The following is a 14,588-nucleotide window of genomic DNA, read 5'->3' on the forward strand; positions in this document are numbered from 1 at the left end:
AAATGGAATGTAGATGGTTCATGAATTCAATGTATCTTTGTGTAACCTTATCAACGTGCATGTCACAATGCAGGTGTAATGCTTTTGAGAGACCCAAGGCGTTCCACATTAACAAAGCAAATATAAACGAAGCAGTTTTTTTCTCTCTCTCTTTTGACTGCAATTAACAATATGAGGTGCAAAATCATGTTTTTTTTTTTTTTTAGATTTGACCATCACCAGTGTAGGAAGAGATGCATTCAAATGAAATGTTGGGTGGCTCTTAAAAGAGCCTTTGTTTAACTACAAAGAGCAGCACGCGAAGCGCAATATTTACTTCTTTTTAGGGGCAGCCTTTTTCGCCTTGGTGGCTTTAGGCTTGGCCACCTTGGGTTTCGCTGCCTTAGCTTTCTTGGGGCTCTTAGCTGCCTTCTTGGGTGCGGCGGGCTTTTTGGCCTTCTTGGGGCTCTTCGTTGCCTTCTTGGGCGTAACGGGTTTCTTGGCTTTCTTCGGAGACTTCTTTGCAGCAGCTGCGGGCTTCTTTGCCACTGCCTTCTTGGGCTTCTTGGCTACAGCGGGCTTCTTTGCTGCCGGCTTCTTGGCTTTGACGGGAGCCTTCTTCGCAGGCTTCTTCACCTCTGCCTGTTTGTTCAGCTTGAAGGAGCCGGACGCGCCAGTTCCTTTCGTCTGAACCAGTGTGCCCTTTGAGACGAGACTCTTGATGGCCACCTTGACACGAGCGTTGTTCTTTTCCACATCGTATCCACCAGCGGCTAAAGCCTTCTTCAGGGCAGCCAGAGAAACTCCCTTCCTCTCTTTGGATGCAGTGATGGATTTGACGATAAGCTCGCCCACACTGGGTCCGGTTTTCTTGGGCCTTGGTGCCTTCTTCTTGGGAGACTTAGCAGGCGCGGCAGCTGGGGCAACTTCAGCCATAGTTTCGTGGTGTCTAACGATCAGAGTACGAGAGAATCGAGTGAACGAGTACCACGAGTCGCCAGCGGGTTGTATTTAAGATAGGCATGAGAACCGTTGAGACTCAACTGAAAGAGCTCTCCATTCCTCTCTTCCGTGATGGACTCGCTTGTGTTTTCTCCACTCGCATTTTGTAACAAAATGTGTCTAACGAAACAAAATGTGCGGATATGAAGATGTCGGTTGTGAAGTTCACACCTTGCACTTTAAAGCAAACTTAAATTACCTCGCATTTTCACCCTTTCCGTGTTTCAACGAACAGAGAACCGTAGAAGTGACAGGGGCGTCGTGGCAACCCATATTTCTTTTCTGAGGAAAACTCCTCTAAAAAAGTTGTAAAATCATTTGGCATTTGCACCTCGGTGAGCAATAGAACAAACCATGGACCTCTATGACCCGTATAATCGGTAATAAAGTACCCTGTGCGAATCTGTGCTTTTCAGATGGGATCTGTTTGGACTTAGTGAAACACATGGCTGCCAGACATATTCGGCCGATCCGACATCACAGCAGACACACATCCTAATGGGAATGCAGACATTTTGAACATTTATTGGAAACAAACACTTTGAACACTTTCGTAAATACAGATACATTTAAAGACAATCAAAGTTGTAGCCCATATGGTCGAATACAGTTCGTGCCTTTGGGACGATTTCAGGTTTGTACTATACTGAACCCAAAAATGAGCGGTGACCATACCATTTTCAATAATGTCCATCATGTCTCTCAGTCAACACTGGCACTCATTCTGGAAAGAAGAAAAAAAAAACGTATTTGTACTGTATTTTCAGATCTTTTATTTTAGTTTTACTGCAATTGTAACCTGGATACAGAATATGTTGGTCTGATATTTGTTGAGCTTAAAGTGTTATGCACACTACTGTAATAGCATGACAACTGGGAAACTCGTTGTTGTGATTCTCAATGTTGACTGGTTTTGGGTGTATGGAGAGAAATTAATTATATTTTCCGCAGCATTGGTCTTGTGGTGAATGTATTGTATATTTGCACTTTCTCTGTGTACTTCTCTTACACTACCCTAATCACTGAGAAGTAGAAATGCGACATCTGCTTATAGTGGTGCAAATCTGGGCATATGTTTTGCTCCTTGAGTGTAAGGTTTTGTTCATTGTGTAATACTTTTGATTTGAGTGTTTATGCAATCGTACAAAACTTTGGTGAATGTATTGTATATTTGCACTTTTCCTGTGTCGTTCACTTACACTCTAATCACTGAGGTGTAGAATTGCTAAAAGTGTTTTAGGTTTGGAGCAGCAGTGTGTTACTGGTACAAACAGAATTACAGTGTTTCACACAAAAAACTTCATGTACCAATCAGTCGACCCAATTTGGCATTTCTTCACACTCCCTTATCTGTATAGACTCTGACTTTCCTGCTTTACACTCTAATGTCAATTACACATCACCTTGTCAAATCACTACACACAATGTTCAGTTGTTGCAGACACTTTTCAAGTAAAATCTCAAAGCAACAACAACACACAAATATAAACATTCAGGTCAGTTGCCTGTGATGTGGATAATGCCCCCCTGCCCGACAGGAACCGTAGGCATGTTGTGAAAAAAACGATAAGTTATATGTTTCATGCGTGTGTGTGTGTGTGTGTGTGTGTGTGTGTGTGTGTGTGTGTGTGTGTGTGTGTGTGTGTGTGTGTGTGTGTGTGTGTGTGTGTGTGAGTGTGTTTGTGTGTCTGAGTGTGTGTGTGTATGTGTGTGTGTTTTAGTGTGTTTGTGGTAACGCAATTTGTTTTGATAAATTAGTGTATTGTTTTTAGATGCATGTTTAATTTTGCAAAGGATGTGAATTGTTCTACTAATTGGGTGTGTGGTGGTGCTAATTGTGTGTAGTGTTTTGAAAAACAGGGCCCTGTTTTCAAAAATGTGCTTCTGCAATCAAGAAAAAACTGTAATGATATTGTTCCATACATCATGGTATAGTGTAGGCGTGGATGGGTTACAGGACTGAGAGGAAGTTTAACGATAAGAGATATTACTTGCAGGTGTACATGTTATAAGATTGCATGCCTTTGAATCATCAGGTATTTCCGTTGGATTGCCTACACACTAAACCCTGCCTCACTAGCAAGGCACAATAGACTTACACAGACTGAACTATAAGTCCCACTTGGTCCAGGTCATACTCTTTTCTACGCCATGCACTTCACTATTCCCCATCGCAGCAGACATCAACATAGGAGAAGAGGAGGACAGTTTCACAAAGAAAATAAGTTTCTCTAACTGTGACACAGAGAAAAACACCATTTAATGTTTAAAATCTCCCTGAGCCTTGCCATGCTGATTTTGATGATTATTTTTTCAGAAAAATGCAGGGGGCTGGATATCCCCCCTTCATCTGCAGTTGGCTGTGCGTAACGACGAGGAGTTGAACAAATTACTTTGTGGTGTCACCATCGCACAAGGTGGTGTGTTAGGCTCAGAGCTTGGGGTTAACTTACACTTTCTACTCCCCTTATATTTGATGGCAGTAGTTACTAGTTACGATTTTACACAAGCTTTTAAAATCCAACAAATTGTTAAAGAAGGCTTCTCATGTCTTACAAATAGAAGGGTGCAGTCTCAGATTTCAAATGTTCATGAATTGTTAACAGCTCCACCAAATAGTGATTTTCCCTCTAAATGTCTCACATTGCTTAAGTCAATAAACGTTCCAATGATCTCACATCTCACCAAAAGTGAAAGACTAGTTAAAAGGTGAAAGAACAGATTGTGGCGATACATACGTGGAGTAGCAATAGTTTCAAACGTTTCAAAAAGTTAAACGAGACTTTGACTCATTGTTTTAATATGGGCCACCATAGACCCTGAACAACTAGAGGCTCACAAAAATCTCAACAATGGGCATCAACAGGACGTTTCTGAATGTATAGTTAACCTTATGTCACCTCGACAATTATTATGTTGTTTATACATTGGCTGAGGTAGTTTGGTCTTTCTGGCTGTGTCCAGACAACCCAATGGTAGTACATTGAGTGTCTAAATATAGTGTGTTTATGTTCAAGTATGTATCAAAATCAAGCTAGGCTGCTAGTGTTTACATAAATGCAAGTAACATGAATGGCATTGACCAGTGCCTGCTACACCAGTTATTAAAGAAAACAACATAAAGTCCTTTTCTGATAGGTGTATGTGCCAATTGGTGGGGGGGCAGAGTGGCACTTTAAGCAACTTGGAATGAACTTTTAAAAAGTAATTGGGTGGCTCTTAAAAGAGCCTTTGTTTGATAGTTTAGAGGTCAGATTTACTTGGACTTCTCGGTCTTCTTGGGCAGGAGCACAGCCTGGATATTGGGCAGTACACCACCCTGAGCGATGGTCACTCCGCCGAGCAGCTTGTTCAACTCCTCGTCGTTGCGCACAGCCAGCTGCAGATGGCGGGGAATGATACGACTCTTCTTGTTGTCACGGGCAGCGTTGCCGGCCAACTCGAGAATCTCAGCAGTCAGATACTCGAGCACTGCAGCCATGTAGACCGGAGCACCAGCACCAACACGATGAGCATAGTTGCCCTTGCGGAGCAGCCTGTGAACACGGCCCACGGGGAACTGGAGTCCAGCCCTGGAGGAGCGAGTCTTGGCCTTTGCTCTAGCCTTTCCACCGGTTTTGCCTCTGCCGCTCATTTTAGGAGTTGTATGGGTTCTTCCGAATACTGAAGTGTAGCAAAACGGGGAGGGGAGTGTATTTATTCTCCTCAAGCTCAGCGTTGCTCATTGCCTCAGTGGTTGAGGCGAGAATACTGAGAGCCAATCAACGTGTAGGTCCTGCGGGAAGACAAACGTTGCTTCATTTTGGCGCCTGCTGGATATCCTCCTTTCCTTTTGTGCGTGATCTCCAAAATCACTGAATATTTTAACGCATGCAATAGTTAAAACGACACCTTCCAGTTTAGGTTGCAGCTTGGTTTCCAGATATGTCAGTTCAATGGTCACAATAATCACAAAGTCCCAGAATCTCCATGTATTGCGAACACCTTTAAAATGGAACAAACTGAAGTGGTTAGGTGATACAAAGTATCTAATGGACCGGCTTGTAATCATGTTTGAATGATACAAAAATAACAACGATGAGCAGAATTCTGCAAGCATATTTCAATTTTTTGGGGATCCGTCAGCTGTATTTAATTTAAATAGAATTTAATAGCTTATTAAAGATGTATTAACAACACACTGTTTATTTATTATCAGCCACTCTGGCTAAACTTCACTTAAAGATTAACTTTTCTTTCTGGCTCTAAAGCAGGTGAATACATACTGCCATACCATGTGTGTTCATTGCTTAATTGGTTGGTGGGGATTTAAAACCTTGATAGACTTTACATCTTCAGCTGAAAATATTGCAAACGTAGCTTGAGCTTGAAGCATACATTACTCATTACGACCAATTGTTTTTATAGGAACAATGCATTTGAAAGACCGCACACCATCATGGGTAGTTGGCTAGCGAGAAAGAGGGTTACATACACCACTTTAAAGACAGATCCCGTAGCCTTACTATGAAAACAACTATTATAAAATGGACTGTATGGGTTACAAAGAGTCGAGCTCCCAAAGGCCATGGATCCTTTTAGTGGTTCGGTCGGTCATAATAGTTACATTTTAGACAAAGAGGATTGGATATAACCGTCCACTTAAATTCTATGTACTTTGAATACTGAATGACGTGTCAAGGTGACGTACAATTTGCTGCATGTACGCGCCAACACCAGTAGAGAAAAGTAGGAGGGACGGACGAGGAGGAGTGTTTATAGTCTTCAAACAGGTCCTCCAGATGGATATAAGACCTCGTACAACACGCTGAGGTGCACACATTGCTGTAAAACTAAAACAGTGACAATGAGTGGAAGAGGCAAAGGAGGAAAAGGACTCGGTAAAGGGGGCGCCAAGCGTCATCGTAAGGTTCTTCGTGATAACATCCAGGGCATCACTAAGCCCGCAATCAGGCGTCTTGCTCGTCGTGGCGGTGTGAAGCGTATCTCTGGCCTCATCTACGAGGAGACCCGTGGTGTGCTGAAGGTGTTCCTGGAGAACGTCATCCGTGATGCCGTCACCTACACCGAGCATGCCAAGAGAAAGACCGTGACCGCAATGGATGTCGTCTATGCTCTGAAACGCCAGGGTCGTACTCTGTACGGTTTTGGAGGTTAATAATCTTTCACCTCATTCTGAGACAAAGGCTCTTTTAAGAGCCACCCAAATACTTACGTAAAACATGATTCCAATTGCGTTTATATTGAAAAATGGGAATGTTCAATACCAATGTGTGGTGTAAGATGTCAACTATGGCGCACTAATACTGAATATAACCTACAATGCACAACACGGCCAACAGCCACTGTAAATGCATAATTATTTATTTTAGTGAGCCTTCTCCTGTTAGGTTCATTGTAAATGTATTCCCACTGATTTCATAGCTTTACTGCTTAATGATAAGCATGGCTATATCCCCACATGCAATACCAAGTTCAAAAGTACAATTGTATGAGCTGATCCACGTTATATGGAAGTGGCGAATATACCAAGAGTAGTGTGTTTGCAAAAGTATTGTGAGGCAATGTAAAATGCAGGCCATTGCCAGGGAACTCAAAAGTCAATGAAAAAAACAATCTCACCAACAAAATCCCACGAAGATACTCTGGGGCCCCCTACAAAGTCATACACGGCAAACCTTTTTTGAGTTTTTCCTAATCTGTTTGGGATAACATAGGACATACAGGACAACTGAAAAAAAAACTGTAACTCCCATAACAGGGAGCACTCCTATGGAAACCAAATTTGAACCAATAATCAAACCAATAATCAAATTCACATCTTAGTCTTTTTGACATGTAGATATTCTAACTGAAGAAAAAAAACGATTCAGTTATTGAGTCATATGCTGCAACTCACTTTCATGGATGCACGTATAGGCTACTTGAATCTCTCCTATAAAGACTTTGTCAGTGTTAACGATGCAGATTTATTGAAAATATGTATCACTAACAATGAGGCTTAATTAATGCCGCAGGTCTCGTATATTGACTTCATTTTGGTCATGCCAAGGTAGCTCAGAAAGTGCGGGAAGATGACAAAAGAAGGGGAAGTGCGGACTAAACTATCTTTCTGTGGTCAGAGCGGGCTTAGTAGACGGACCCGCCCCTGCGCTTCAAAGTAACCAACCATCGTCTGGGATTCTGGTCATGGCTGGCCTAGGTGAAATATTAGCATAGAGTGCTGTATATATAGAGGTGGCACGACTGCATGCAGTACCGCAGTTCTGTCTGAATCCTCATACAGAAAGCATCATGCCTGAGCCAGCAAAGCCCGCCCCGAAGAAGGGCTCCAAGAAAGCCGTGACCAAGACCACAGCCAAAGGCGGCAAGAAGCGCCGAAAGACCAGGAAGGAAAGCTATGCCATCTACGTGTACAAGGTCCTGAAGCAGGTCCATCCCGACACTGGCATCTCCTCCAAGGCCATGGGCATCATGAACTCTTTCGTGAACGACATCTTCGAGCGTATCGCTGGAGAGTCTTCCCGTTTGGCTCACTACAACAAGCGTTCCACCATCACCTCCAGGGAGATCCAGACTGCAGTGCGTCTGCTTCTGCCCGGCGAGCTTGCTAAGCACGCCGTGTCTGAGGGAACCAAGGCCGTCACCAAGTACACCAGCTCCAAGTAAAGCGTTTTACGCTTTTCAACCCAAAGGCTCTTTTAAGAGCCACCCACATTGTCTTTGAAAAGCAGTTCCAACATAATCAAAATCTCCTTATGTTTTCAGGATGTTCCTCTAGAGAGGGTTGCGCCTACCTTGTTTCGGAAAATCACATAAGACTCCACTATCACACATTTTTGTAATATGAACGATGATCAAACCGAATTCTGAGCTCGAAATACGCACCTTGTGCGCATTTTTAATGTTGTACGTCAACTGCAGCCTAATTCTAAAACCGAAACGACATATGTGGAGCAGTTTTGCAATGCAGAGAACACAAACTGCAACACACTGCACTATACAATAAGTTTGCGTGTAGATGACTCGATACACTGGCCGCAACAACGTAACACAAAAAAAAAAAACCCAACGGTTCCAGATGTTGCACTCGTCTTTTTTTGTCAACAACAGGCGTGTGACAGGGAGTTGCAGAGTACGTCGCAAATGTTTAGGAACATTGTTTTGCATATGGTGCTGTCTTCCATCAGATGTAGTTCTTGGTATCGCTTCACCTTAGTCTTTAACTTCGGTTCTGACTGATCTTGAAACAAATACAACTGCAGTTATCATGTTATAGCTTAAATTTGTATGCACTCACTATTTTTATTTTATATTTATTTGATTTAAATTGTTTGGCATCACTGTGCACGTACATCCGTTGCTGTTCAGCACGTTGAGCTGCATTGTTCTGTATGAAAGGTGCTATACAAATATAAAGGTTATTAGTAATACTACTACTATATGCCCTACACATAGTGTATATGGTAAAAAGAATTTTCGGTCATTCTAGCGTCGGCTTTCAACCGTGACTTCTACTGGGGGGCTAAACATACTGTATGGTAGTAGCTAGAGTATAGTATGTGCGTGGGCTATTAAATAGCGTGTGTACCAACACTGGATGGAAAATGAGCTTTCATGAGTTATTTAGGTGGCTCTTAAAAGAGCCGTTTGTTTTTCTTGACGTTGTCGGGATCAACTTAAGCACGCTCCCCGCGGATGCGACGGGCCAGCTGGATGTCTTTGGGCATGATGGTCACCCTCTTGGCGTGGATGGCGCACAGGTTGGTGTCCTCAAACAGACCAACCAGGTAAGCCTCGCTGGCCTCCTGAAGAGCCATGACAGCAGAGCTCTGGAAGCGCAGATCGGTTTTGAAGTCCTGGGCAATTTCCCTGACCAGACGCTGGAAAGGCAGCTTGCGGATCAGCAGCTCAGTGGACTTCTGGTAACGACGGATCTCTCTCAGAGCCACTGTGCCGGGCCTGTAACGATGGGGCTTCTTCACTCCGCCGGTGGCTGGTGCGCTCTTACGAGCAGCCTTGGTGGCGAGCTGCTTTCGCGGAGCCTTTCCTCCGGTGGACTTACGGGCGGTTTGCTTCGTTCTTGCCATTGCAAAGTCTGCTTCAATGCTAGGAGTATGCCAGTACGCAAGCAAGCAGGGTATTTATAGGTTACAACCTCGACCAGCCCCCTGATGACGTTTACTTGCTGGCTACCGCTGATTGGTATTCAACGCCCTGATTCCGGTGGCGCCTAAAATTCAAAGTACAAAGCCCTTCTCCTACTCTACGAGCGTTTTTGCCTTAATTCAGAAATTCGTTCAGTATATAGACGCTTGACGTACAAAATGTATAATCTTATCCAACAACAACGCAAGAAGTGTTTGCTTGCATTTTTAATGTACATATTTGCCAATATCTTTATATTCACTGGCAGTCAATGCCTTATGATACTAAACTTTAAGTTAACTTGGTATTATCAAATGTATTATACATTTTCATTGTGGGAAAAGGGGGTCATAGTTAGCAACTGTGGTTTTCAGAGTACTGTGTGTTGGGCACACACAGGCATTTGAGACTGGAATCAGATTCAAAACCTAGAACCAGCGACCTCAGGAGTGTCCCAAATGCATGGTCTAGTTACCAATCCATGTACTTGGACACCTTTACCGCACATATGTGTGAATCTCTTTCACTAAATAGATGTGAGTTTGTATGTTACAGTACAGAAACTTGAAATGCTCCTTTCACATTAACTTCATATTCCTTTAGAAAGCCATAGGCAGTTCCTATTTTCCATGCTTATATCTTATCTGCAAACATCAAGTCCAACTTTCACCCATTACATTTGTGCATCATGCCGAATAGAGCCTGGGAATGCCCATTCTCAAATAGATGTGGGTGGCTCTTAAAGTTTTTACCATTGAATAAACACTCAAATCAAAAGTATAACACAATTATCCAAGTCGTTTGCAAGGAGCAAAACCCGGCCCAGAGATGCACCACTATAAGCACAACGTCAGTGCACACTTTTTGAGAAACAACACAGTGATTTACAAAACACTAAACACACTTGCATTCATTACGACACAGAAGAATATCAAGATGACACTTCCTTCCAATTCCAAAGCACCGACTGTCAAATTACCACACCTATGAGCCAATTGCTAAAACACAGCCATCAAGTGCGAAAAAACACATTAGTGCTAACATTTCTTTATGATTGAATAAACACTAAATTCAAAAGCATTACACAATTATCCAAACTGTATACTCAAGGAGCAAAACCTGGCCCAGATTTGCACCACTATAAGCTAAATGTCAGCCTCACACTGTTTGCCAACCATTACACACAGTGATTTGCAAAACACCAAACACATTTATATTATTGCACACAGATATATATCAAGATGTCACTTCCTTGCAATTCCAAAGCAGTGACTGACAAATAACCACCCCTATGAGTAATGCAATTGCTTACAGTTTTTCTCGATTGTTTACCGTTTTTTAAGATTGGATAAACGCTAAAATCAAACGTATTACACAATTATCAACACCTTAACTCAAGGAGCAAATCAACGTCTCAGAATTGCACCACTATAAGCACATGTCAACATCTCACTTTTTGCGAAACAATACACACAAGTGATTTGCAAAACACTGAACACACTTGAATGCTTTAGACACAGAAGTATATCAAGAGGTCACTTCCTTGCAATTCCAAAACATTGACTGTCAAATGACCACACCTATGAGCCTGTCAAATAAACAGAGCCATTACAGTTTTTTACAATTGCTAAAACACATTCTTGAAACAGTCACTCATGTTCTCTAAACTCTAAACACAAAACCTCATCTTCAAGCACTATTTACAAAACCTCTGAATCCTCTTGCAAAATGAAACTTTTGCCTCAAAACAGTTTTACCTGTGCTCAAAATCAAACACTGCTGTCAAATCATAAACAAAGTGTTCAAAATGATATACACTTTCAATCAGTCAGTAAACAATACACCACAAAATAGAAAACACACTGTTCAAAACATATAGTTCTCAGGGAGAAGTACAGGTATAGTATAGTTCTCAGGGAGAAGTACATTTCATATTTATCTATCATTGACTTTTGATGAATGAAAACATGTTCTCTCTCATAGTAGCTATACAAATGTATCAAAAATAACTACTTTGCTTTGCTCCTATTTGTGTTGGTTCTTTCTCCTTCTTGTACCCCTATAGTACTGTACCCTGCATCTCACAGCTCACAGCCCACTCTTGTTCTTCGTTGATATGAACCTACAACCAGTCAAAGTCTATTGAGCAATCAGTACTGTTACTGTACCAAATAGAAAGCACAATGTTCAGGGCCATACAACTTGTTTTCGTTTTGTCCTTATACAGCCTACAATGCACTGTAGGCCTACTACAATATACACTACCACAGTAAAAGGGACACAAATCAAAGGAGTCAACCTGGTGTTTACTTGTCCTCCTCCCCTCACATTGTTTCTTCTATTCATTCTCAGACTTTCTCCTTCCCACCTTCAACAACCTGTTTGCTCCCTAAACTGGCTCATATTGGTTGTGTCACATCATTTGATACAAGTTAAATACATTTTGAGTGGTTGTGTTCAATCAATGACATTTGTTCTCTATTTGTATTTGATTGTTGCCACTTGTGTTTACCAGTATGGATGACATGTGAATTAGAGTGCAGAATGTGTTTTAAGACTGAGAATGTGTTTAGAGTTTTGCTGAAAAGTCTAAGTGAGACCTGCAAATTGTGTTTTGCCATGAGAAATAGTTTAAGGTATTGACAACAGACTGCACAATTAGCTTCATGAGTTCAGGCAACTGAGAACTTTGTTCAGCCAGTGGGTTTTAGTGTTTTAGCAATTGTAAAAAACTGTAATTGACACACAGCTGATGTATGTTGGGTATATTGTGTCAACCACAGCTGATTCCAGTCTGGCTTAGAATCAATGGCATTACTTAGGTATACAGTAAAAGGAGGACTTTGAGGAATGATGTTTTTGGAAACAGAAACCGAAAAAGATGTCTGGACGAGGAAGAGTTAGAGCAAGGGGCCCAGGGAGAAGAGCAGGCCCAGTGAGAGGAGCAGTGAGAGGTGTAGTAGTGAGAGGAGCAGGAGTAGTGAGAGGAGCAGGAGAAGTGAGAGGAGCAGGAGTAGTGAGAGGTGCAGGAGAAGTGAGAGGAGCAGGAGTAGTGAGAGGAGCAGGAGTAGTGAGAGGAGCAGGAGTTGTGAGAGGAGCAGGTCCAGGGAGAAGAGCAGGCCTAAGGAGAGGGCAAGGTAGAGGTATAAGAATGCGTGGTGGTGGCATTCTAAGGGCTACAAGGGCAGTAGTGAGTGATGGAATTCGTGCCATGTGATAAACCACGGTCTTTCACTAAGAGAGGCTGGTGAAAGAGTACAGCCCAATTTGAGGCGGTCAACGGTTGCGTCAATTATACGCATCTTTCAACAAACCAACAGGTAAGTTTGCATTTTACATGGATTGTTTCTATTCTCACTTGACATGTCAATGAGGCCATACAGTAATGCATATGTTGATGTTTTTTGTCCCTCAAAAGAATGCAACGTCTTCCTCCCTCTGGGGGAAGAGGAAAGCTCCTCAATCATCAACAAGAGCTTGCCATAGTAGATATGGTTGTTGCAAATAATGCAATTAAACTGCATGAGATTCAAAGCAGAATTTTGGAGGAGCAAGAGATATTTCACAATATCAATAGCATCAGCCTCGCAACCATTACGCGGACATTGTCCAAACACAGAGTGCGGATGAAACAGCTCTACACTGCTCCCTTTGAGAGGAACAGTGAGCGAGTCAAGGTGTATCGCCTTGGATAACATCAGATGCGATGTGGATGAAAACTTGTGGCCTAACCCTGAAGATCGCAGGGATTAGATAAAGGAATGTTGTGGTTTTTTTTAGTACTCCCTTTTTACTGGGCTTTTTGCTGTTGCTTTTTTGTTCATGGATATTTTGTTAACTTTAAACAATACTGTAAAACGTTTTCTGTTGTATCATACTAAACAGTATTTCTACTATACCTCCTAGAGTAAACAGTGAAGAAAAAAAAAAACTGATTCGCTTTTTACTGGAATGCTTTTGAATGTGAACATTACATGTGGATATACAGTTCCCAACCAAAACATTTGGCGCAAAAAAACAGTGGATTGCATGTTTTGCATGCAAATACCTGTAAAACTGAAACATAAAAGTTTATGCAGTTTTTGTAATGTCGACAATAGCCAGTATTTTGAAACCTGGTGTACTTTGATTGGCTGCATGTTCCTTGTGAAGTGAAAACAAGAGTTATTCTTTGAAAGAATAATTTCATTTTGAGTCAGATGTCCAGTGTTTTGGTAAAGTTAGTGTGTGCAGAGAAAGATGTCTTCTATTTTGAAATGAAGAGTATATAGTTAACAAAATGTGCTTTTGAGAAGAAAATGATCTATTTGGCCAATTGTGTTTTGTAGGTGTAAGTCTGTGTTAAGAGTTTAGAAAAAGTATTTTAAGTATAGGTAAGCGCTCGTTAGCGATGGAAAAAATACTGTAAGGTATTGACAAGACTGCCCAATTAGCTTCATGAGTTCAGGTAACTGAGAACTTTGTTCAGCCAGTGGGTTTTAGTGTTTTAGCAATTGTAAAAAACTGTATGTGCGCAAACACATGACAGCTTAATTGTAGACACACCAAACAGGTTTACATTTTTTTACGATCGGATACACACTAAAATCAAAAGTATTACACAATTATCAAAACCTTCACTCAAGGAGCAAAACAACGGCTCAGATCTGCACAACTATAAGCACATTTAAACATCACACTTTTTTGCGAAACCATACACACAAGTGATTTGCAAAGCACTAAACACAGTTTTATGCTTTAGACACAGACGTACATCAAGAGGTCACTTCCTTGCAATTCCAAAACACTCTGTCAAGTTTATGAGCCGGTCGAATTAAAACAGCCATCAAGTGCCCAAACACATGATTGCTTACAGTTTTGTACGATCGGATACACACAATTTTGACTGCTCGGTTTTGTTTTTCAATCTCCTCACACAATAAGCACAACCACACCCAATGAGCAAAACATCAGATCCATTGCAAAATGAAACACTCTTGTAAAATCTATACACTCATTTAACCAAAACCATATTTTGTTACCATATGAAACACACACATTGCATATACTGAATTCTGTTTGTACCACTTACACACTTCTGTTATAAACCTAAAACACTTTTAGCAATACTACTTCTCAGTGATGAGAGTAGTGTAAGTGAAGTACACAGAGAAAGTGAAAATACACAATACAGTAAAAACACTACACAAGACCAATGCTGAAAATATTATTTACGTAATTCTCTCTACTAGTGCAGTGCCCGTAGGAATTATGTAGTGTTAACAGACGTAGGTGTAGCTGTTGGGTAGTGTAATAGCAAGACATGTTTGCACTCCACATAGGTACAGGTTAGACTGAAGTAATACGGGGCACTTTTTACATATCATTATTTTGAGATCCGGGGCTAGAATCTCTGAGAACACTTTAATGTAAGACCATTGGTAACCAATAAGATTAAGATTTTTGAATGTATAGTTCGC

The 14,588-nt window shown here is 41.5% G+C and overlaps 5 protein-coding genes across 5 annotated transcripts; 2 read left to right on the plus strand and 3 right to left on the minus strand.

The window, feature by feature from the left end:
- Window positions 1-312: 312 nt before the first annotated feature.
- LOC308382666 (histone H1-like) lies at window positions 313-915 on the minus strand (the record flags this gene model as incomplete). Its single annotated transcript, XM_080861055.1, has 1 exon — window positions 313-915. The coding sequence occupies one exon, from the start codon at window positions 913-915 to the stop codon at window positions 313-315; it is 603 nt and encodes a 200-aa protein (XP_080717181.1).
- Window positions 916-4,050: 3,135 nt separating this feature from the next.
- Window positions 4,051-4,615, minus strand: LOC308382662 (histone H2A-like; the record flags this gene model as incomplete). Its single annotated transcript, XM_080861051.1, has 1 exon — window positions 4,051-4,615. One exon carries the CDS (start codon window positions 4,613-4,615, stop codon window positions 4,238-4,240), a length of 378 nt encoding a protein of 125 aa, XP_080717177.1. The 3' UTR covers window positions 4,051-4,237.
- Window positions 4,616-5,827: 1,212 nt separating this feature from the next.
- On the plus strand, window positions 5,828-6,205 carry LOC308382676 (histone H4; the record flags this gene model as incomplete). The annotated part of the gene is made up of 1 exon (XM_080861064.1): window positions 5,828-6,205. The coding sequence occupies one exon, from the start codon at window positions 5,828-5,830 to the stop codon at window positions 6,137-6,139; it is 312 nt and encodes a 103-aa protein (XP_080717190.1). The 3' UTR covers window positions 6,140-6,205.
- Window positions 6,206-7,275: 1,070 nt separating this feature from the next.
- On the plus strand, window positions 7,276-7,650 carry LOC308382672 (histone H2B 1/2-like; the record flags this gene model as incomplete). The annotated part of the gene is made up of 1 exon (XM_080861060.1): window positions 7,276-7,650. The coding sequence occupies one exon, from the start codon at window positions 7,276-7,278 to the stop codon at window positions 7,648-7,650; it is 375 nt and encodes a 124-aa protein (XP_080717186.1).
- Window positions 7,651-8,660: 1,010 nt separating this feature from the next.
- On the minus strand, window positions 8,661-9,071 carry LOC308382670 (histone H3.2; the record flags this gene model as incomplete). The annotated part of the gene is made up of 1 exon (XM_080861058.1): window positions 8,661-9,071. One exon carries the CDS (start codon window positions 9,069-9,071, stop codon window positions 8,661-8,663), a length of 411 nt encoding a protein of 136 aa, XP_080717184.1.
- Between the last annotated feature and the right edge of the window lie 5,517 nt (window positions 9,072-14,588).

Source organism: Sprattus sprattus, assembly GCF_963457725.1.
Source record: "Sprattus sprattus genome assembly, contig: scaffold_103, whole genome shotgun sequence".
In the NCBI taxonomy this organism is placed as follows: domain Eukaryota; kingdom Metazoa; phylum Chordata; class Actinopteri; order Clupeiformes; family Clupeidae; genus Sprattus; species Sprattus sprattus.